Raw genomic sequence first — 24,366 nt, forward strand, 5'->3', positions numbered from 1 at the left:
GAGGCCCCATTAGCTAAAGTGGTGCTTCAGGTTAAGAACAGTTTCAGGTTAAGAACGGACCTCTGGAACGAATTAAGTACTTAGCCCGAGGTACCACTGTACCTTGTTGACCTTATGTAAATGATGCAGGTCCCCTCCCCCAATAATATTTTCAGAAGAACTGAATAAGATGTAATGAACCATGTTTGGGGTTAGTGTTGGTGGGGAGCAAGGAATAGGTGTAAATGTTAGCAGCCCATATGGTAAAATTCTGGAACCTCTGTGAAATCTGGAATCCTTTAGGCAACTTGTAGCCCAGTGCAACTCTGTTTGAGTTTTCTGGGAAATTCCCAATGAAAACAGCCACATATGTGAAGCGTGAAAGAGTGAAAGCAAACAGAGCAGGGAGGACAGAGGCAGTTGAGAAATTGGGGAAGTATTTTCTACTTCGTTTGCATAATTCTCTGCCAAAAGAAAAGGCTGATTGTGTGCATGTTGCAACAGGGTTAGAGGGGGAAGTGATTGGTGAAGTGAGAAGAAAAAGCTTAAGCAAGATCATTCCTTGGCACAATCAGGAGAGGCTAAGTGGATGTAGCAGAGACTAACAGGCAACCAGGCAGAATCCGTTTGCAAAGGGTGTCAACCCTTTGCAAGGCTCGGTAACGATGCCACATTTGCTGAGCTATACTGCTCTGCTTCTGCTGTGGATATGTTGCTCTGCGCAGAAGGGTAAGTAGTTGAATTTTAAACCGATGCAGAAAATAGATCTCAGTGTTTGAATGATGTGGTTGATACGCCTGTATTTTACTTCTCTAAGGCTGCAATCCTAAATACCATATTTTTCGCTCTATAAGACGCACCAGACCACAAGACGCACCTAGTTTTTGGAGGAGGAAAACAAGAAAAAAAATATTCTGAATCCCAGAAGCCAGAAAAGCAGTGCGCAGTGAAAGCAGCAATCCCTCTTGCTGTTCTGGCTTCTGGGATAGCTGCGCAGCCTGCATTTACTCCATAAGACGCACACACATTTCCCCTTACTTTTTAGGAGGGAAAAAGTGAGTCTTATAGAGCAAAAAACACGGTACTCCTAATTCATTGGGATTTGGCTACAAGAGTTGTACGAGTTCCAGATTCATTCCTTTCAGATTTCCATTGTGCAGTTAAAGATGTGAGTGGTTTGACTCAGCTGTAGTTTCAGGGATGCTTGAGAAGAGAGCTGTGCAGTGTGACCCTAAACACGTTTATTCAGAAGTATGTCCCGCTAAGTTCAATGGGTTTTTCTCTCATGTGATTGTTCTTACCATCTTATCAAGGTAGGAGTTCTACTAGAAAGGGGAGCATTGTAACCCACCCTGCCTCCAGAGAATCAGAAATGAAGACTTGGACCATATTAAGAGGCATTTTTGTGTGCATGCATGGAGATGCTTGAGCATCAGCTGTAAACCAGTTAGGAGTAAGTTCCATTGAAGACTCTGGATTGCAGCTGCAACTTCTGAGTAGACTGCAAATACTACATTGTTAGTATATACTAAATGGTCGAACCACCCAGCTGAAAATACACCATATTAAGTAGAAACCAATTTTCCATCTCACTGAACTTTGAGAGTGTGTGTTGTTATGCACAACTGAAGTGTGAACAGAAAACAGAGAGGCTAAAAGCAGGTATACGGATCCAAGAAATTTTGCATAAACATAGAAGTGGAGAGGGTTTTGCATATTCATTTGCTTTGCAAAAAAGAACAAGAAGAAGCAGTGCATTTGATGTCATCGCTGAGGTTTTGTCTGTATAGGTATGATGGCATAGGGCAGCGTTGTTGTTGTTTAGTCGTTTAGTCGTGTCTGACTCTTCGTGACCCCATGGACCAGAGCACACCAGGCACTCCTGTCTTCCACTGCCTCCCACAGTTTGGTCAGACTCATGTTAGTAGCTTCGAGAACACTGTCCAACCATTTCGTCCTCTGACGTCCCCTTCTCCTTGTGCCCTTCATCTTTCCCAACATCAGGGTCTTTCCAGGGAGTCTTCTCTTCTCATGAGGTGGCCAAAGTATTGGAGTGTCAGCTTCAGGATCTGTCCTTCCAGTTGGCACTCAGGGCTGATTTCCTTAAGAATGGATAGGTTTGATCTTTTTGCAGTCCATGGGACTCTCAAGAGTCTCCTCCAGCACCATAATTCAAAAGCATCAATTCTTTGGTGATCAGCATTCCTTGTATGAAAGAAGACGTTCTTGTAGGTGTAGCTTGTTATGGTTGGGGACTGCATTTGCTGAAAGGTGGAGAAGCAAAAGGTACAACATGTTGGAAATGTTGCTTAACACCAGCAGACTATAATGTATGTATGGTGGTCACGTCCTGGTATATTCACCTTTTTCTGGATCCAATTAAAGAGAGGCATTAATAGAGCAACAAAATGCTAAATTTGTGAAAGAATTGTGCTTTTCTGTTTTTTGGAAAACAAAATACAAGCTTAAAATTAGTACTCATATCTGTTCCGTTACATTGCAAGAACAGTGTCTCTTTTATATTTGTAGTGCAGAATGTCACATGTAAATTGTATTTGTTATAAGAAAGCTGCAGTTCTATGTACTAGCGGTGGGGAACATTTTGCCCTGAAACCCTGGGAAGCCACTGTCAGTCAGTGTAGCCAGTGTTTCACAAACTTGGGTCCCTTGCTGTTGTTGGACTACAACTCCCATCATCCCTGACCACTGGTCCTGCTAGCTAAGGATGATGGGAGTTGTCGTCCAACAACAGCAGGGGACTTAAGCTTGAGAAACACTGATGTGAACAATACTGAGCTAGATTGAACTACGACAGCTTACTATTCCATATTGTGTCAGAGTACTTTTTTAAAAAAAGTATTCAAGCAGAAAAATATTTAGCAAGTATCTATTGCCACTATTATTTCTAAAAATTAGTTACAATCCACCTTCTTAGCAATGAATGCTTATTCTGTGCATTCTTTAATAGCCCATCTTCAAAATATTTCTGTGTCACCGTGCACTTTGTATCAACTTGAGATGTTCAAACTAATTATTTTAGGGCTTATTGGTAACTTTCTTAATGGGTACAAAATATTGATCAGATGCCATAGCTGCCATTATGCACTATGCAATGAACATGAATGTCCCAAAGCAGGGGATATGGTTAGGATGGGGGATAACCTTAGAAAAAATATTGTTTTGGCAAGCAAATTCCAGCTGGTCGCTAACATTTGGAAGTATTTATGATACAATGTGACACCCCCCCACTACACTGTGGTTTTTCACTGCCCCCACAGTTGGGGCCCACTCAAGTTATTGCCTGAGGGACCACAGAAAATGGCATCTCCCCATAGTACCTAAGGCCAGTAAAGTTATTTTAGCATCTTACATAGAAAAAAACCCATAAACACTCTCCTCTACTCTGGGAAGGAAAATGGAACAACAATATATTAAATAACTAACCATTTGCTACCTTTTCATAGTGCCCAGTATTAGCCAGCACACTGTGCCAGACAAATGTGGTTACTGTGGGCATAGAGGGCTACTTTTGCAAATATTATGTGGCTGTTGTGTAGTCAATGCTTGGAACCTTATGAGCCATCACTGGGTAGCCATTTTTGACAGCATTCCCATGGCAACTGTAATGTGTGAACCAGTCCTAATTTGTGCACTCTGCCTCCAACCTCTCTCTCTCTCTCTCTCTCTCTCTCTCTCACACACACACACACACACACACACACATACACAACACCATCTAGATTATTCAGATCTTGCCTTGTAAATACCCTTATATTGCCATGAACTGCAAACCTTGATTGGAAGTCGACGTTGGGCAAGAATGTAGTTAATCATTAGTTACGAGAGAGTCAGGCTATGCTCCTTTTTGTCAGTGCTCAAGTCCAATTTTTCATGCTATGCTCCCAGGTATAACAGAACAAATCATATTGTAGACTTCCATTTATATCCGTTGCTCATCGGATATTCTTGTGGGTGGTAATGGGGAAATAAGTGAGTATTTCCTGGATAAGAATTCTTCGTCTGCAGTGTTGATCAGGATTCCTGTTTAGATTAAAATAACCAGGAACAGCAATCTTTTCCATGCTGTCAAATCACAAAGAGGTGTTGCTGATAACTGTTTTGAAAACCATTCTTCACCCAGAATGTTTTCTAACATGTTCTGAAATGTTTCCATTATATAAAGGCAAAGGAAGGCATGCATGTTTGGGGATCTTTTTGAAAAGCAAAATTCATACATTTAAAATCTGAAAAGAAGCTGAAAGCCCATGGCTGTTGTGCTTCTAATGCTATTAGCCAGCAGGGCTGCATGCTATGCAACAGCACTTAGCAGGAGCTAAGCTGAAATTCCTTAGGACACTTTTTCTGAGAGAAATTTCCAAGATCCCCCCCCTTTCCCCCCCCAACTCCTGGCAGAAAAGAAAGGCACCCCCACCACCGAATTTCCTCTGAATATTCTTCACCCTATTTTTGTTGCAACTTTCACACCTCCCCCCAACCCAAAGCTCTGGCATGGCTTGTTTTCCCACATCCATTTCATCACTGCGTCCTGGCAGCCTCTCCTGATTCAGATGTTATGGAGAAATAGAACTGAGTGTCATCTGCATACTGAGGGCATCTAACCCCAAAACTCCTAATGACTGCTCCCAATGGCTTCATGTAGATATTAAATAGCACTGGAGCATAATAGTTCCATATAACACCAGTCCTGAAAGACCTACATTGGATCCCAGTACGGTTCCAAGCACAATTCAAAGTGTTGGTGCTGACCTTTAAAGCCCTAAACGGTCTTGGCCCAGTATACCTGAAGGGGCATCTCCACCCCCATCCTTCAGCCCAGACCCTGAGGTCCAGTGCCGAGGGCCTTCTGGCGGTTCCCTCACTGCAAGATGTGAGATCACAGGGAACCAGGCAGAGGGCCTTCTCAGTAGTGGCACCTGCCCTGTGGAATGCCCTCCCTTCAGCTATCAAGGAAACAAACAACTATCTGACTTTTAGAAGACATCTGAAGGCAGTTCTGTTTAGGGAATTTTTTTTTTTTTATAAAATTTTTATTGGGTTTTCACATTTTATATAGACAAAAACAAAGACACAAAAGACAAATAAACACATAAACAAAGGAAAAAAAAACCAACAACAACAACAAACATATATACTTTCCCAAAAATGTTATTTCCTAACCCTGGTCGTTGACTTCCCCCTACCCCCTCCCTTGCATCCCCATTTCCAAATTTATATCAGCAAATTGGCATTTCCCTGTCTTAATATTAGTCCTTTTATAAAAGCAAACAAAATTAATTTTTTCTAAGTTGGACCTCAATTCCCTTCCATCGATTTCCCATTTTGTCTTGAATAATGATCTTTTTAACCAAATCCCATAATCATGAGTGTTGTTAGAACTTGATTTTTCCCTCCCTCCCATCCCCGGTTTGCGTCCCTTCCCAAAGCATGTCCAAAATAACAGTTCTTAGCCCGGGTTCCTCACGTCCGAGGCCCTCCAGTCTCTTTCAGTCCCTCTCCGCCGGTCTTGTTGGTAATCCTTTATGCCAGTCGTCACATCTCGAAAGAGTTCTTTCACCATCAATCCAAAGTCTCTTCCCATATTTGCAAACAGCTGCTGAAGAGTTTCCACAAGGCATGAATCTTGAAGGTAATCAAAGTCAGAGTCTATGTGGAGGCCCCGATTATATTTCTTTATTTTAAATTCCTTAATTTCATAGACTCCCAGGGCCTCCACTTTCGTCTTCTGCATCTTTCGTGGATTTATAGTAGATTTGCTCCAATAGTCTCCTTGTTTATATTCCACAGGCGTCAGCTTCTGCTCAGTATTTTCCCACATCACTTCTTCTCTTTCTTGTTTTGTCTTCTCCTCTTCTTTTATTATCATTTCTGGTTCAGCTGTGGATTCTTTCTCATTGAGGTCCTCGTTACATTCAGCAGAACTACTTGTTTCAGAAGTCAAGGTCATCAATTGTTCACTCATAGCCGTAGTCTGCTCTTGTAAGATTCCGACCAAATAGAACATCCTTTCGATTTCTCCCAGTATCTTTCCATCCACAGCCATTGTAATTCCACAGAATTCCCTCTAGAGGGAATCTGGTTACTTAGTATTCTTTTCCCCAACAGTCCTCTGTCTTGTTATTGTTTCTTTATTTCCAACAATTTTAGATCAATTGTAACTCTTTTTAATCCAGAGGTAACTTAGGTAGCAATTTTCCACTATTAACAGTCCGTTTGACAGCTTTGACAGCTGTCAAACTCTGCACTTCTTAAACCAGCTCCAAAGCAGGACGCTCCTGGGCCCGGGAGGGGGGGTTGTTTACAACAGAACACAAAACATCCAACACTCCTCTCTCCTGCTCAAAATTTCCAAATCTTGGAAGTTACTGTCTTTTTTAAAACTCACCCTTTACAGGGTAGGCACTCCAGCTTAGTTCTTTTTTCGTTGCTCTGGATCGTCTGCAAGGTGGGGGGTGCGGACTTCCTTTTAGCACATCCCCCGATCGTCTCAAATTCAGTGGATAAATTTCTTAAAAGCCAAGTCCAAATTACTCACGGGTTGTTTTTTCAGCCGAATTTCAAGGAAGGAAGTCAGCGCTCTCCGGTCATGGCTCGCGGCTTCGCTCAGCAGAGGTAGCGATGGACTCTCAGTGCCGCACCACCCCCCGTATCCCCTCCGCAGCCTTTAAAAAGGCTCTTCGCGAATCAGGGGGGCGCTTAAGGCACCCGCCGAGTCTTCAGTCCGCAGGCATTCCGCGCCTGCGGTTTTAAGGGTCCCCGTGTCGCCGGCACGGCAAAGACCCGTCCCCTGCTGAGCCGATTCCCTCCGGAGCTCGGAGGGAATCCGCCATTCCCAGATCGCGTCAACCCCGGAAGTCCTGTTTAGGGAATTTTTTTATGTTTGATGTGTTATCGTGTTTTAAATAATCTGTTAATAATCTGTTGGGAGCCATATAAGTAATAAAATTATTATTATTATTATTATTATTATTATTATTATTATTATTATTTTATCCCCTGCAGCACCCCATAAAGTAGCCACCAGGGCCCAAAAGCCACTCTTCTACTGCTACACTCTAGACGTGGTCCTGAAGGTAGCATTGGAAGCACTGTCATACCGTGGCCCCAATTCCCATTCCCCAGAGTTGGTTCAAGAGGATGTCATGGTCTATGGTCTCAAACACCGATGACTGATCCAGAAGCTGGAGCAAAGTCACAATCCCCTTGTCCCACTCTCTGCAAAAAAGGTCATTCATCAGTTTGACCGAAACCGTGGCCAGGTCTGAACCCAGATTGGAATGGATCTAAATAATCTTTGTCCTCCAAGAATGCTTGGGGCTGCCCCACCACGGTCCTCTCCACCCCCAGCCCTAAAAGGGGCTTGTGGCAGTTGGTTGCCACACCCCCTGGTCCTGGGACTCTTCATGAGGGAGCTGTCCCTGAAAGAAGAACTGTAAGAGCCTCCTTCCACCTGCCTTGCTCTACCCTCTAGTCTCTGCTTCTCAATGTGTATTGTATTATTTTATGTACTGTGGCTTGCCATTGTTTTATTGATTATAGTTTAGATATTTATTGTAACTGTTGAGTGGATTTCTGCTTAACTTTTATATGTTGATATTATTTTTTATACTATTCTAAAGATTGTTGAATGTTACTTTTTTGATGTAGGTTGCCTATTTTAAAGTTGTTTTATCATGTTTTTGTATTGCATTAGATTGTTATAAGATTCACATTTTTTGTTTCTTCAGCTTGTAGACCGCCTTGAGTATTGTAAAATAGAAAGACGGTATACAAATTAAAAATGATGATGATGGACCAACTGCGTTGCAGGGGGTAGACTAGAGGACCCTGGGGTCCCTTCAAACTCTACACTTCTATGGTTCTATGGGGGGACTAGGGGGCACGTGGTCGGACACATTTCCTTGACTATATCAGCTGATTGCATAAGGTGAAACTGCAAAACATCCTCGATAACAGCAATGCATACTGTATTGGCCCGAATAGAAGACGCACTTCAGGGTGGTAGTGCTGGGAGGCGGGTGTACCCAGTTCCGAATATAAGCCACACTTGAACTTTTCACAGTCGGAATTTGGAAACAAAAAGTGTGGCTTATATTCGGGCCAGTATGCTATTTCAGCCGGAGCTTCAGCAAGTGCAGAGTCAAGATCACTCCAAAGTTGAATGACTTAATCTTCAAAGTGTGCAGCCAGTTGGTCACAGTGGGTCTTTGGGCGATCCACAGGTTTCTCCCCTACACAACGCATTCCTTCACATGATGCATGTGAGCTTTCAGAGGGATATCACTGGCTGCTGTTGGATACAATGCATTCGTGCAAACAGTCCCATAGAAAAGATTCCCATCTGCCTTGCACTTTATACGCTATTGATTGCCTGTGGAATGGAATTTGGGCATTCTCAGATCGTGCCCGGAGATGTAGCGGTGTTCGTCTCTTGCAGCAAAAGCAGCAGAGAGTCTTCTGGTGACTGGATAGCTCAGTTGGTTAGAGCGTGGTGCTGGTCACACCAAGGTTGCAGGTTCGGTCCCCATATGGGACAGTTGCATATTCTGGCATTGCAGAGAGTTGGACCAGATGATTCTCAGAGTCCCTTCCATCTCTACTATTCTATGACTATCTTAAAGTATAGCGTTTATAATGCCATGTACCTTTGCAGACTGAAGTCATCAAATTCATGAAGTGTCATTGAGTTGCATGGTTTGTTGGGGAGAGGTGGACCTGTAAATAGTGAGGTTGGAAGCAAAATGGTGATGATGATGCTATGGGCCAGGACAATTTGCAAAAAAATAATAATTACTCACATGATTTCTCAAATCATGAAAAAGTTGGAGAATTTTTATTTTTTTACAGAGAAGGTTGATACAGTAGTGGAACAAGTTAACAGCTCCACATATCAAACAAAAGAAACAGATCTTGAAAAATAAGTAGAAGAAAACAAGTTTGAATGGGTCTTTCATAGTCTTTAATCAGACACAGATAGGTAGCCGTGTTGGTCTGCCATAGTCAAAATAAAAAAATTCCTTCCAGTAGCACCTTAAAGACCAACTAAGTTAGTTCTTGGTATGAGCTTTCGTGTGCATGCACACTTCTTCAGATATCTTCTTCAGATATTGGTATCTGAAGAAGTGTGCATGCACACGAAAGCTCATACCAAGAACTAACTTAGTTGGTCTTTAAGGTGCTACTGGAAGGAATTTTTTTATTTTAATCAGACAGTGCATCCTTTGGATAGTATGACTGCACCCTCTAGTGGGAGCCAAAGTACTATATAAAATCCAACCGCACACTTGAAAAAGAGAGAGCTGAATCTTTTTTCAATAATAGTCTGAGGCTATGCTCCAGTGACTACAAATGTAGTATTAAGGCAGTTGAATCAGTTTCATTCCTAAACCACTGAGCTCACGTCGCCTTGTGTAGGAGCATGCCGTTCAGTTAATTGATTGGCAGAACAATCTGAGTTGCCTTGCACTAGTCTGGTTTTGTATGGGATGTTAGGGGAGGAAGAGTACCTCTGGTAGGGGGCCATCGTGCCTGTTCTGGGGTAGTTTGACCATAGCTGGTCTCCACCCTGCACTTAGCTCTCGCCTGTGGCTCCTAGAATAAGACAAGCTCTAACGGATTGAGTGGATGAGGTCAACAGTGGGTCCAATGGTCATGAAGGTGATTTCTGCACATGCTGTAGAAAGAGGTGAGGGGCAACGAAGTTTGTCTAGGACAGGGGTTCTCAACCTGTGGGTCCCCAGTTGTTGGACTACAACTCCCATCATCCCTAGCTAGCAAGGCCAGAGCTCAGGGATGGGAGTTGTAGTCCAACAACATCTGGGGACCCACAAGTTGAGAACCACTGGTCTAGGAGAAGGAAGTCTCTGATCCTAAACCTCCGTTGCCTTGTGGGATATCTTCAGGAGAGGGAAAGGCTAAGCAGTAAACACTACACAAATCCGGAGTAGAGTCCCTAATTTGGATGAATGGCACCTTGTACACCTCCTTATGGCAACTCCTGCAGCCAAGTTGGTGCTAAAAGTATTGCTCTGTTTTCCTTTGGACCACATCAGCATGGCTAGTCTCAGCAGCCCAGGCTTGCACACCAGAGGTCACTTCAGTGCTGCTAAGGTAGCAGTCTGACTTCACCCCCCCAGAAGCAGACTCCATTGTCTCTCAAGACAGATGGATGCCAACAACCGTCTGGTTGTACATGGGCCACTCCCTTTAAAATGACACCAGTATCACTTCATGAGCACAGACCTCCTCCTTCCCCCTGTCATCATTAACCAAATGTTAATTCACTAATGTATTAATTCCATAAAGTTCACTATTCATCAAGTCATTAAAGAGAATGTATTGAACTTGAAACTTGAATCCAAACAAACAAAATGTACTTGTCGGTGTTATCTCAGTTCTTGATTACCGGTACTTTTATATAGAGTTTAGAGGGAAAGTTTCAGGCTTCTAAAAGTAATACCTCTAACCTGAATTTAAAGCTTTTAATCATTCTTCTATTACTATTTCTCCTCCTTTCTGTGCCACATTTCCACAAAATTGTGCCCCAAATGGCTTACAACATATCAGATGAACAATAACCATTCAAAACAGATAAAGAGAAACAATTAGAAATAATACTAACATCAATAATAAAAAAGATCAATCTGTACAACATTGTGTAAAACAATGCAAAGGATTGCTTCAATGAAACAATATTGCATAAAACAATACAAGTTAACTAACCTAATTTAATGGCTTAAATCTGATGAAGAAACATCCACATCTCTTGACGTCACAGCCATTAACAGCAGCTCTTCAGTTGAACACCACTCAAGATATCTAACAGCCTTTCTGCAATCTGTTTCACATGTTAATCCCAGCCGTGCACTGCTCTGGTTTTGCCAGAAGTGGCTTAGTCATGCTGACCACATGACCCAGAAAAACTGTCTGCGGACAAACGTTGGCTCCCTCGGCCAGTAAAGCAAGATGAGCACCGCAACCCCAGAGTCGTTCACGACTGGACTTAACTGTCAGGGGCCCTTTACTTTATTGCATTGCATCTAACTGGGTGGGGTGTAGGTCTAAGAAACTTAATTCTTCACTAAGCCTCCCTGAAGAACACTCCTGGAACAACCTTTTTAGACTCAAATTATCTTGATCATATTAGCCCGTTATCACTGTCACCTTCCTGGGTAAGGTATTCAAGTGATTAGTGTCCTTGCTGAATTTGCGTGTTGCCGGATAAGACCAGTATTTTGTGAGAATCCCAGCAACGGGGTATTCTGAACACTTTCCAGTGATGGACAGCAATGTACTTTCTGTTCAAACCTGATTTATAGTACAATGAAGGGAGATTAGGTAGCAATCACAGTTACGAAGCCAGCTTTATTCATTGGAATCCTCAGTTCCTGTTCTTTTTTCTTCAGATACTTTAAATGTTAGTGTACAGGACCTGGAAGTCATACTTGATTGATGCTTTCCCCCCCCCCACTCGCATCTAGGTGGAAATGACTGTGGACCACCCCCAAGAAGAGACCGTGAAGAACTTGCAAAATTACCAGGCAAACCATCCTATTCCCATGGGGAAGAAGTAGTCTACAACTGCCGGCCTGGATATATAAAACTTGGGCGCCTTAGATTTCAGTGCAATGATGGAGAATGGGTGCAATCTGTACCACATGTGGAGTGCAGAAGTAAGTAAAAGCATAACTTTGCAGAATTCAGAATCACAGGCAATTGAAATATTTTGAGCAGTTAATTTCTCTCTCTCTGTGATAATCATTGGGATGACTCATTTTTTTAGCATTCTAACAGAGACCACAAGGTTCTATTTCAGTTTGTAGGCACTATCTCCTTTTTTTTTTTTTTTTGACATTTGGATTCCATTATTTGTTTCCACTCAGAGAGGTGGAGAAATATTATCATTTTCCTTTTTAACTGAAAGCTGAATACTGCCTACACTACTTCTCTTCTCCTTCTTCTTTGGTGATCACTCACAGCCAAGAAAGATTGTCTTCCATAAACACGGTTTTAAAAGTGAGTCCGTAAGTGACTGTGGAGGCCAGTTCTGGATCCACATGTCCTTCCACAGTGGGGACATAGGTTTCCGGGTGGGAGCTGATCACAGTGAGGGTTTGCCAAGCGTGCCTTCCTCTTAGTGCATTTCTCTCTTTCGTCCTGAGTTCAAGCATCTTCAAAGCCCATGACACCTTTGGGAAAGGCTGTTCTCCAATTGGAGCGCTTGCAGGCCAGTGTTTCCCAGCTGTCAGTGTTTATGCTACATTTTTTAAGATTTGCCTTGAGAGAGTCTTTGAACCTCTTTTGCTGACTACCAGCATTACACTTTCCATTTTTAAGTTTATAATAGAGTAGTTGCTTTAGAAGATGATATTCAGGTATCTGCACAACATGACCAGTCCAACAAAGTTGATGTTGAAGAATCATTGCACACACAAACACAGACACACACGGAAGCTGAGGGCCAAATACAGTGTTATGAAGAAAAGTTGTTTGCCACCACAAACAGCTCCGTATCTCCCTGGTTATGACTTCTAAAAGAAGGTGCTTGAAGCAACTTAAGACTTCCACCCCAAACTTTCTACGAGAGGCACCTGGTGAATCAGAGCAGGAGTGTGGGAATTTTGAGCTCAGTGATGTTGCATGCCTTCTATTTCTTCATGGAGAGACAAGGAGGTGCAAGGCTGTTCTTCACAATCTCATATATTCCTCCTAACATTGCATGGTTCTCAAATGCCATGTTTTTCTAACCAGAAGTGTTATAATGCATTACATTTCACTTTTTCTTAATTTCCAGAAAAGCCATGCGGACATCCTGGAGATATTCAGTCTGGCTCTTTTGATATTGTTAATGAAAACGAATTTGTTTTTGGTGCTCGTGTTGTGTATCGATGTGATGATGGGTAAGTCTCCCCTCCCCTTCAGATATTTAATCATGGTAGTATTTTTAGGACAGCTGCTTTATGATTAAAAACTCTATTGATTAAAAAAACTCAATTTTTTAAAAAATAGAACATCAGGTGTATATTATATGCTTAAATGGGTGGTTGTACTTGGGTAGTGCTGGAGTGCCTGACTGCTCTTGGGCTAAGGCACCCATTTCACCGCAAAGTATTTCAGTCAGAACAAAACAAGTGGCTGCAAATTATTTTTGTCAACTTTGCCTAGTGTGCAAGCTGCAGCTGTTCCTGAATATCCGTGTCATCCCTAGAAACAAGTAGAAAATGCTCTTTCTTTTCCAAAAGCCTCGTCATGTTTCAAAGTAATATTACAGAAGCTGATCCACTCATGTAATTCTATGGTTTTAAAAAGTTTCAGTTTATTTTTTTAAAAAATGTACTTCCAGGTACAAGATGCTCAGTCATACAAATTACCGTGATTGTCGTGCAGATGGATGGAGCAATGATGTCCCTCATTGTGAAGGTAAGTGGACCTTCAGAGATCTTGACTGAAATTCAGAGTACATCGGAATTGTCTAAGGCAGTGTTTCCCAACCTTTTTTGGGCAAAGGCACACTTGTTTCATGAAAAAAATCTCGAGGCACACCACCATGCCAGATGGGGAAAGGTCACTTTTTACTTATGTAAAAAAAAACAAAAAAATAGTAACAGCATAGAAGGTAATGGTTAGGCTAGCATCCCTCTTCCAAATATGCTAGGTTTTTATTTGCAGGGACTGTTCTACATGGGAAAGCATTCAGCACTGTCATTCTCCCATCTGCCATCTGAATTGGTACTATTCTGGGTCAACTTACTCTGCTGCATGTGTAGATGAAAATGGCACCAAGTGTGGGGGAGGGGGCAGAACAGGTTTCAGATACAGGATATTAAGCATACACGTACTTCAGATTGAACTGGTTGCTTGCTTTGCAAGTTTTCATTTCCCAAATGACTGCCTTGGCAAGCGCAATACCTACCAGGCTCAACGCTGGTCTCGCGCTGCTGCTTCCCGCGCTCTCAAGGACCCGGGAGGAGGAAGGCGTGAAAGGAATTCCGAAGGCGCAAAAACCTCGCGCATGCGCAGGCCTTCTGCCTGCGACAGCCCAGTAGGCCGGCCGAAGCGAGCGGCGATGGGATGTGGGAGGGAGCTCGCTCGCCGCCCCGCGTGTGCCTATGTGGGGCACGTTACAGCCCCGTGACATCAGCGCCACGCAGGCAGCCAGGCAGGCAGACGGCGAGAACCCCGCGCTGGGCGGCCTCTCCTTGCCGCCGCCGCCCCGCCTCTCGCCGCCCGACTCGCCTGCCTCCCTCCCACGGCACACCAGGCAACGTCTCGCGGCACACTAGTGTGCCGCGGAACACCGGTTGGGAAACACTGGTCTAAGGTTCTATAAGGTAAAAAGGTAAAGGGACCCCTGACCATTAGGTCCAGTCGTGACCGACTCTGGGGTTGCAGCGCTCATCTCGCTTTATTGGCTGAGGGAGCCAGCCTACAGCTTCCGGGTCATGTGGCCAGCATGACTAAGCCGCTTCTGGCGAACCAGAGCAGCACACGGAAACGCTGTTTACCTTCCCGCTGGAGCGGTACCTATTTATCTACTTGCACTTTGACGTGCTTTCGAACTGCTAGGTTGGCAGGAGCAGGGACCGAGCAACGGGACCTCACCCCGCTGCGGAGATTCGAACCGCCAACCTTCTGATCAGCAAGTCCTAGGCTCTGTGATTTAACCCACAGTGCCACCCGTGTCCCCGTTCTCTAAGGTAGCTTCCACCCTGTGTATATCTGGAAGTTCTTTCTATATGTGCGCTGGGACTGAATCTGAGCCTTTGTCCTTTAATTGTTTTACTTGGAGCAAGAAGCATTTCTCTTTTGTTCGCACAGCTCCCAGGATTCTATAGTGTTATAAGTTTGTTGGTGCCAGACCACCATAATCTCCAGGCTGAGCGAGTGTTAGAATTCAATGAAGGCTTGGGATGTTAAAACTGGATTCCAGACCCATGTGTATTAGGCTGTATGCTAGGCACTTCTAATCCCCTGGAATCAGCAAGTGTTAAAAGGTAGTTAAATTCAGCTAGCCTCCTGTGTTGAGATGGGCCATTAAGACAACAAAAGTCAAAGGAACTCATTGTGAGATGGCAAATGGTTGGGGCCTCTCCCTCAAAAGATAAAGCCACAGAGCTTAGGTTAGAAAGGTTAGAGTTAGGTGTTATATGACGGAGAAGCAGAAAAGCAGGAGGGAGAGCACAATATTTGATGCCTGTTTGAATCCAAAGTTGTGTCTTTGGGAGACGCAAGACCCCTTTGGGTGTTGATGCTGTGAATCCCTCCATCATAGACTCAGGTTCTATGTATGTGTAAATAAACCATAGATCACAAAACAGTGCAGTCACCCCTGTGTCTCATTCCCAAATGGTAAGAATCTATGAATATTGGTCTACTTTTTTGTGGAGGAATAGTTTCTTCTTTGCTAATGGAAACATTGACATAGCTAGAAATTCATACTGTAGAGATTGAAGATTTACTGGTTTTAAAAGGAATCTTTGGCTGCTGTGATAGCCAACGCTTTGGCTATAGATTGTATGTTATGGCTAATGGCAAATATAAGAAAAACTGAACAGAAAATCTTGTGTGTATTAAATCCACACACAGCCAGGTTTAATTTTGATAGATCTGCTCAATAATTCAATCTGGGCCGGGCTTCCTGTTTCCTGTGTGCAAAGGGATAGATGCCTGCCTCAACACAGTGGAGAGAGACAGGCGGAAATAATCAGAAAATGATGGGGGAATTGCATTTTCTGCATTCCTCTTCGGTTGATAAATAGTACACTTGAATGTCTTCTGTTGAGTACATTCGATCCCAAATGCCCTGGAACACTTCTGAAACACCACAAAGTGTTTGTTCCAGTTTGCGAACGTTCTTTTGGAACCTGAACATCCGACGGGGCTTACAGGGCTTCTGATTGGCTGCAGGAGCTTCCTGCAGCCAATCAGAAGCTGCAATTTGGTTTTCAAATGTTTTGGAAGTTGAATGGCTTTCCGGAATGGCTCCCGTTCGACTTCCAAGGTACAACTGTATTATGGTTGTAGTAATTATGCTACTCATTTTCTGCTGTATTTCTTTATCACCTTCAAAAATATCTTGCTAAACTTTGCATGACGTTGTTATTTGTTTTATAGTGACGAAGTGTTTCCCAGTAAAAGCACCAGAAAATGGAAGAATCCTTATGACTGGAGTACAAGACTTAGACCAGGAATTTCTGTTTGGCCAGGTGTTACGATTTGAATGCTCTGGAAGTTTCAAAATCCAGGGGTCCGATCAAATCTTTTGCACAGCTCATGGAAACTGGAGTGACGATGTACCAAGATGTGTAGGTTAGTTGGGAGGAGGGGATAAAACGAACAATCAAAAGTAGCAGAAGATACGTTAAAGCTCAGTGCTTAAAACCTCTTTTGCATGCCAAAAATTATCACCAAAGAGTTTGTATAAAATAATAGGGCTGTTTGTTTAAAATTAGATCCATCAATTCCACACCCTCCAACATTTCTCTGATGAAAATAGGGATGTTCCGTTGCATAATGTTAATTTTACTATTTATACCCCAAATATCTTATTGGGTTGTCCCAGACACTCTGGGCAGCTTCCAGCATATATAAAAACTTAATAACATTTTAAAAACTATACAGGATTACCTAAAGATGGCTCAGGGGTCAGATAACTCCATACCCTCCAACATTTCTCTGATGAAAATAAGGACATCCTAAGGAAAAGTGGGACATTCCAGGATCAAATCAGAAACCAAGATGGCTTCTCTAAATCAGGGACATCCCTGGGAAATAGGAACATCCCTGCGAAATAGGGTCTGCAGTTCCCCTTAGCTTTACCTAACTAAATCAACGATTTAATGAGTCTTTGAATTTATTGATGGTGTGTTAACATGTGTTCCTTATCACATGTGATGTTCATGTGTACATGTGCCATCAATGGAAGCATGTCTTGTGATACTTTGGGGTCAGAAGATGGTTCACCATGGGGACACTTTCTTTTTTACAGTAACAGGGGGAGATCAGCAGTATAGGTACAAAACCAAGGATTGTACATATTTATCACAGAAGAATAAGCAGTAAATGTGCAACTGTCTATAACTATGACCACAGAGTAGAGCCTGGAGAGAAAGAGAGGGAGGTGGGGAAAGCTACTGGCACATTTTAAAGCAAAAAGAGGTTGCGAGGAATCTGGCACACTGTAATAGAGACCTAGATTTCATGGAACAACCCTGACATGTAAATTAAAAGGATTTTGTACATGCATAGGTTCCTTTGAGCCTGACATGGTGTGGTTTCCAAAGCAAGCACCTTGGATTCTCCTGAACCTTCTCAGTTCATTGAAAAATAGCTTTAAAGGGGAGGTGTGAGGCTTCCTGTCCTCTCTAGGTACCTGAGTAGAATGGAAGTAAATGACAAAGATGGAGGAGAGGCAAGGGTAAAAGGTAGAGAAAGAGGTGAGGGGAAAGCTGAACCAGGCTGGAGCAATTTTGATGAGGTCCCATAAAGACTGAATGAAGATTGAACAATGGGGGCACTCTTAAATGCTTTATTTCCTTAAAAGGTGGGGGGATGTTACTTGACACAACAGACAAGCCATCTACAAAAAAGAGGTAGGGTATTTTAAGCTTCCTGTCACAGGTAGTTTAAGAAGTTGCTTGAGCACATCCTGTTCTCAGCCATTGGTGCTGAGTGAAAAAGTAAGAGATGAGTGTTGTTGTTTAGTCGTTTAGTCGTGTCCGACTCTTTGTGACCCCATGGACCAGAGCACGCCAGGCACTCCTGTCTTCCACTGCCTCCCGCAGTTGGGTCAAACTCATGCTGGTAGCTTTGAGAACACTATCCAACTATCTCGTCCTCTGTCGTCGCCTTCTCCTTGTGCCCTCCATCTTTCCCAACAGAGATGAGTACTTTGTGCAAATTGGAGTACCTCTGCCATTCAGAGTATCATGTTCAAAACTGGGCAACTAGCCTTTCCAGATGCCAGCTTGTAGAGACAGTGTTTTTGGAAAGGTCATTTTTGTTCTCACCAAGGCTAATGAATGGCCAAATACTGGATTTGTGGCCAGGCAGAGAAGCAATCCAGTGTAGAGCAAGGCATTTTCACGCATCCAGAATCCTTAGGCAATGAGGGCAAGCACAATTCCAGCAGGGGAGGAGAGGCAAGGTTGCCACGGCTCACTTCCTTTGTTGTGCTTCTATGACATAGGCATTCACTTTTTGAGGAAACGAGTCACGATGCTCAAGGGAAATGCTCAGGATGATAGGGAGGCAGTGCCATCACTGCCAGTTAGAGAAGAAAGGGGAAGGTCAAGGCAGTGAGGAGCTCAGCACAGTGCAGTGGCAGTGGCAGTGGCAGTGCTGGACTGACTCTGCCACTGCACCTGTCACACAACTCCCCACTGCCTTGCCCCCCACTCTTGGTAGTTGGCAGCAATGTATGATATTGGGTAGCCCAGGTGAGCAGTGCCAAACCACCCACACCAGCCAACCAGCCACAACTGTGTGTGTGTGTGAGAGAGAGAGAGAATACACACACACACACACACATATATATAGTGACAAATTGTCAGTAAATGTTGGCTAACATTGTATGGCAGTTTGCCTAATATACACATTTTTGCAAAGCCATTTCCCTCTACATAATGCATTTTTGTATGCTATTTTCCAAATATGTATGTATTTTAATCCACACAGTACCCTAGCATATGCACCTTTCTACACATCAGTTGGCCAGAGAACTGCATTGCAAAATTCAGAGAAGTGAGAATTTCGAAGGATGTCTGTGTTTTGGTTTCTGTATTTTTTTGTGAAGGCAAATAACATTCACGTTCAAATACAGATTCAGCTTCAAATATTGATAGGATCAATTCATATTTAAGCAGCTAGGAAAGGTTGTTAAAAGAGAAAAAAGTGGTGTGTCACTAAAGATTCTTTCAACACCTAGGAAACATGTGGAAGCTGTTGAGAATATTTTATGTCACTGGGCTTGAATCTAGTTCACTCCTGAATGAGAATTATGACTTCAGTTCTGCATTTATCCTGTTCTCATGCATGATTACATGACTCCTTCTGAGTTCTGGCACCTTAGAAATGGGAATACAGTGAATTGTTCATGGAAGGAACTTTTTAGAAACATTGAATTACATTTCTTTTTGTTACAAGTTAACACCTCGTTTCCTAATATGGAAATTTTGTTTGTATTTTGCAATAGAAATTACTTGCCAAGAAGAAAACATTGATCATGGATATATACTAAACCCAAAGAAAGTTTACAAAGAGGGGGACCGAGTGCACTTCTCATGTTTTAATGGGTACAAGCATGCTGAGAGATCGGATGCTACATGCACTCGGAATGGGTGGAGTTCAAGACTTGCGTGCATAGGTTTGTATGTTTCCAGTTCCTAGAGCTGTCGTCGTTTCAGTGTAACCCTGTGCATGCTTACTTTGAAGTAAACCCACTCTGTTGCACAGCTCTCTGAGGGAATTGTACACAAGATTGCAATTTTAGTCAAGTGGATTGGATTAGATGATTTTAAATAGATCAGAACATTGTCCTTGGTAAATCGGGACAATGATTTTTACACCTTTAAAACTATGCCATTTTGTGTTTTATACCGGTATTTATTTATTCCTCACTTACATCTTGCATATAGGAGGGAATGCTCCTACAGTGGTGTCCGGAAAGGCACCTATTATTATTATTATTATTATTATTATTATTATTATTATTATTATTATTAATATACTGCTCTATATCCGGAGGTTTCAGGATGGTTCACAAAAAAGATCTATGGCATCAGAAAGGGAAGAGAGGAAGATCTAGAATGGCAGTGGCATGTTGCAGCACTGTGCTTATATTATTTTAAAGGGAATAATAATTCAGTGATCCAAGAACAGAATACGTGTGCTTTTGTTGCTTTTCAACTGGTGGCTATTGTCATCGGAGCAAAGGAAGCTGCCTTATTCCCATCTAGCTCAGTCTGGCTCTACATGGTTTCAAGACAGGGGTCTGTCCCAGCCTGATCTTCAGACAATGCCTGGGACTTTTGCATGAGCTTTGACCCCCCCCCCCCAATTCAGACATTGGCTGATTTAAAAATACATATTGTTAATCAAGTAAGTTTTCTTTAGCAAGTTCCACTGATTCTGGTTTTGCAATCTTTTTCTAAGATGTTTAGGTGTGAATTTTAACCTATTCTTATTCTACTGTTATTTTATCTTTTTGAAAGTTTAAAATTATTATTATTGTTTACTTTCTTTTTTTGTAAATTTATTTGGGTTTTTCAAATTAAATTTTGCAATAACATATCAACATACCATACAGAAACAAGACTCCACAGAATCTCCTGGACTTCCCTCATCTCCTTTGTGGGTCCTATTGTTAGTCATTTCCTCCTGCATCTTTTATAATAATCCAAATCTTTTGCATCTCCATTATGTCCAAAATTCACCATTAAACTGCAAGTGTTAGTCCAACCTGACTAACGATTTTAGCTGTTTACAATGGTTTTTAAGATATAAATTTCCCCCATTCCTTATTAAGACTTTGGTCTTTGAAATTATTGCTTTTCTATCTTATTGAAAAAATTATAAATATTTCATAAGCCGCTTTGAAGTTTGTTTTTAACAAATAATAAATACGTTCTCATACCGATGTACTGAATTATATCTAGCCAGGGAAAGAGTTTGTTGCTTGATCTGTTGCTGACCAAGTGTCCTCCTTGTATTCCTCCATAGAAATTGTCTGTTCCCAACCCCAAATAGAAAATGGCGACTACCATCCTAAGCAGAGTCACTATGAATATCATGACACAATTGAAACACAGTGTGAGCCTGGATATCAGCTTCAGAACCACCAATCCACTTCCATGTGTACAGAGACAGGGTGGTCTCCTTCTCCGAGATGTATTTGTAAGTAGCTTTCTCTTTGCAGTTTCAAAACATGAACAACTATCATTCAATGCATCCAACTTTGTAGTTTATGAATTATATGCCCATCACGATGATAGTTGAGGTGTGTGTGCAGGGAGAGCCATGAACCTCTACCTATTGCTCTATGACTGGAGGTCAGGGGCTGTGCATGGAGGCACATGGGGTCCCTTGGATGGAGGCTGGGTTATTCACAGTCAAAGTAAGGGCTCAGATTTTTGCCCACTGAAATGTTGTTCCCAAGTACAAAGTTTTATTGCCGTCATTCACAAATATATCGGATGAAATAGGGATGCAGGCACATCCGACTGAATGTCTGCATAGGCTCGAGCTTTTTGCAAAGATTTGATTTCAATGCTTGCTAAAATATCGGAGTTCCCTGCACCATTACCCTATGTCCTTGTTCTAAGGGTCAAAAGCTTATCTTAGGGCTGGAGAAGACTGTGGTCTTCAAGCCCCAGCAAACTGTCTTTCCCCAGCTCTGACTGTTCCTGGCAGCAAACGTGGGTCTGGGGACCACCTGCATCTTCTGCCACAGTCATCTATTTCTGTTTTCATACACAGACCAAAGAGGGAAACCCAAATAATATTCAGACACTGATACACTTGAGCCAAATGTGCATCCTCCATTAAACCAGCCAGCCAAGGAAAATAGCAAGTGGAACATCCTGATTTATTTATGTTTGGCTTAACCTTTTTCTCATCTTCTCCAAAGCAAAGAACTGTGACTATATTCGGATTGAGAATGGACAACTATCTGATTACTACGAACGCTATCCAAACTACTATTTTCCAAGAAGGGTGGGACAAACAGTTGACTATCGTTGTCGTGATGGTTTTCTACCAATAAATAAAGAAACATGGGCTAGAAGTTCATGCACCAAACTCGGCTGGAATCCAGAACCAAAATGCTTCAGTAAGTTAACATTTTCCTTGCATTCTCAACTTTGATCAGAAATGGAAACGACCATGTGCAAACACAAAATATGCCTCTTCCGAAAGATGTGGAAGGAAAATGTGTAACGTGGTTAAACAGTGAATAATCAGAGTGGAAAACTTTAACATTTAATATGAAAATATTTTCATATGGCACCAAAAATATAATAAGCTGAGTACCAGGTTGACCAATTTGGTAGTGGTGATTGTGTTCCATATGTGGGGGGGGGGCTGATGGAAAGGCTTTCTCTGTGATCACCACCCCCTGATATCAGTGGAAGATCTTGGCATTTGGGCAGGTGGCTATGGACGTAGGGGTGGGTTGGATCATCTTAATCTCTCATCCTTGTGATCGCCACACAAGTACACTGTAAGTCCCTTCTGTCAATTGCCTGTGCAATATTTTAAGACAAAATCCTAAATATACGCCTATTCTTTAAGTATAAAAAATAATAGTTATAATGGTATTTGAAGGGGTTCCATGGTACACATGGTACCCCTTCCTGGGTAACTGTATGGAGAAAAAAATGGTTGCCCTCCGATACCTATGGAGTCATCTCTCTTTTTCTCTATATGTCACGCATCACAATGTGTCCCGTCCCCCCGCTTCCAGGGGCCTCTAGTTAGTGATGGACAAATCTGTTAGTTTTAGTTTCTTTGGGTTTCTAATTTTTCCAATCTTAAGTTCATTTCTCCATATTTCCACATCAGTTTATTGGTTTGTGTGTGTGTGTGTGTGTGTGTGTGTGTGTAGTGACAAATTGTCAATAAATGTTGGCTAATATTGTATGGCAGTTTGCCTAACATACACATTTTTGCAAAGCCATTTCCCCCTACACAATGCATTTTTGTATGCTATTTTCCAAATATGTACGTATTTTAATCCACACAGTACCCTAGCATATGCACCTTTCTACACATCAGTTGGCCAGAGAACTGCATTGCAAAATTCAGAGCAGTGAGAATTTCGAAGAATTTCTGTGTTTTGGTTTCTGTATTTTTTTGCAAAGGGAAATAACATTCATGTTCAAATACAGATTCAGATTCAAATATGAATCGGATCAATTCGTATTTAAGCAGCTAGGAAAGCTTGTTAAAAGAGAAAAAAAGTGGTGTGTCACTGTGGCGCCTAAAGATTCTTTCAACACATGAAGACCTATTTTATGAATCATATTGTGTGTCTATTTTCTACATCTATATGTTGCAAAAGCATATAGGAGAACTTTAAACGACGTCTCTTGAGTAATGCACCATCTATCTTTAAAATAAGATTTCAATTGCCAAAATATGTCTCAATCAATGATGTAACCTTTCCTCCCCCCTTTTAGAAAAATGTGATATTCCTAGACAGCTTGCACATGGCACATTCAATGCCCATACTTGGCAGAAGTTCATAGAAGGTGATGAAATTTCGTATTCTTGTGAGGCTGGATATGATGCTATAAATCAACAAGCTAAGGCCGTGTGCACCAAAAATGGCTGGATACCTACTCCACGTTGTAATGTAAAAAGTAAGTGTTATTTATGGAATCCAATTTGACAATATAGAACCTGAGAACCTGGAGCCTGCCCTGTCCTGATGTGAACCAGTACATTATATTATTTTCTTGGACTTCTCACAGTTATAGGAAAGCTTAAGGATGTGCATGTTTGCAAATCTCATGTTGATTTGTAATGAACAGCAGAGGAAAGAGGCCTTTGCAGCACCTATCTCTTCTGAACGTCTCCTCTTCACTGGGTGAAGCAATCACAAGCAGTCTGGGTACTTACCAAACATGTGGTAGATGGAGCTGAACCTGGAAGAACTTGTTTAATATTTGTACTCAAAGGGTGGGACTTCTGACGGGCTGTGGAATGAACCTTAAAGTCTCTCTAAAACCTGAGCTACATAACTTAACCAGACTAGATCTCAGTTGAGAAATTTATGAAACATTGTAGTGGACTTCACAAGAAGCTGATTCTTAGCTAACAAAGCTCACCATAATTTATGGGTTCATGTATCTAATATGTTCCTTTTCCTCATTAGAAATATGTCGACCCGCGATACCACCAAACGGCTTTTTCACTGAAAGAAGAGACCAATATAATTTGAATGACAAAACATCATATCGCTGTCAGCATGGCTTCACAACTCCACAAGGACTGGAAACGGGAGATATACAATGCCATGAAGAAGGGTGGAAGCCTGAACCAAAGTGTATCAGTAAGCAGTTTAAAGAATCATCTATTATGGATGAAAAATGGGTTGGTTCAGACCACACATTGGAAAAGTCATTAACTTAAGCTTAAAAAGCAGTCTGCTCTGATAACCATGTGCAACCTGGCTAAACTCTACACAATATGGATTTCTTCTGTCTGTTTCCTCCAACTTCTTTCAGTGGTAGTAATTTCGAAAGCAAAATATTGAGGAACGTATTACAGCAGGAGACTCAAACTAACAACAAGAAATTGTTTTCTTGCCAATCAATTGATGAGAGACAAAGTTCTAGGCCTCATTGATGAAATGCAAACTGGCAAATCCAT

At 42.1% G+C, this 24,366-nt stretch overlaps 1 protein-coding gene across 5 annotated transcripts in view; it reads left to right on the top strand.

Moving 5' to 3' along the window:
* The first annotated feature begins 515 nt into the window (after positions 1 to 515).
* CFH (complement factor H) overlaps positions 516 to 24,366 on the top strand; it is a 45,551-nt gene continuing 21,700 nt past the window's right edge. For 2 of the 5 annotated variants that reach the window (XM_082225431.1, XM_082225430.1), the window contains exons 1-10: positions 523 to 708; positions 11,478 to 11,669; positions 12,791 to 12,896; positions 13,340 to 13,416; positions 16,111 to 16,305; positions 19,190 to 19,360; positions 20,716 to 20,889; positions 21,623 to 21,823; positions 23,172 to 23,354; positions 23,870 to 24,046. In XM_082225431.1, coding sequence (XP_082081557.1) covers positions 645 to 708; positions 11,478 to 11,669; positions 12,791 to 12,896; positions 13,340 to 13,416; positions 16,111 to 16,305; positions 19,190 to 19,360; positions 20,716 to 20,889; positions 21,623 to 21,823; positions 23,172 to 23,354; positions 23,870 to 24,046 — 1,540 coding nt within the window. In that variant the 5' untranslated portion in view covers positions 523 to 644. Of the gene's footprint in view, positions 709 to 11,477; positions 11,670 to 12,790; positions 12,897 to 13,339; positions 13,417 to 16,110; positions 16,306 to 19,189; positions 19,361 to 20,715; positions 20,890 to 21,622; positions 21,824 to 23,171; positions 23,355 to 23,869; positions 24,047 to 24,366 lie in introns of all 5 variants that reach the window. The other 3 variants (XM_082225434.1, XM_082225433.1, XM_082225432.1) reach the window with 3 other exon arrangements.

Source organism: Podarcis vaucheri (assembly GCF_965113315.1).
Source record: "Podarcis vaucheri genome assembly, chromosome: 6".
NCBI lineage: Eukaryota > Metazoa > Chordata > Lepidosauria > Squamata > Lacertidae > Podarcis > Podarcis vaucheri.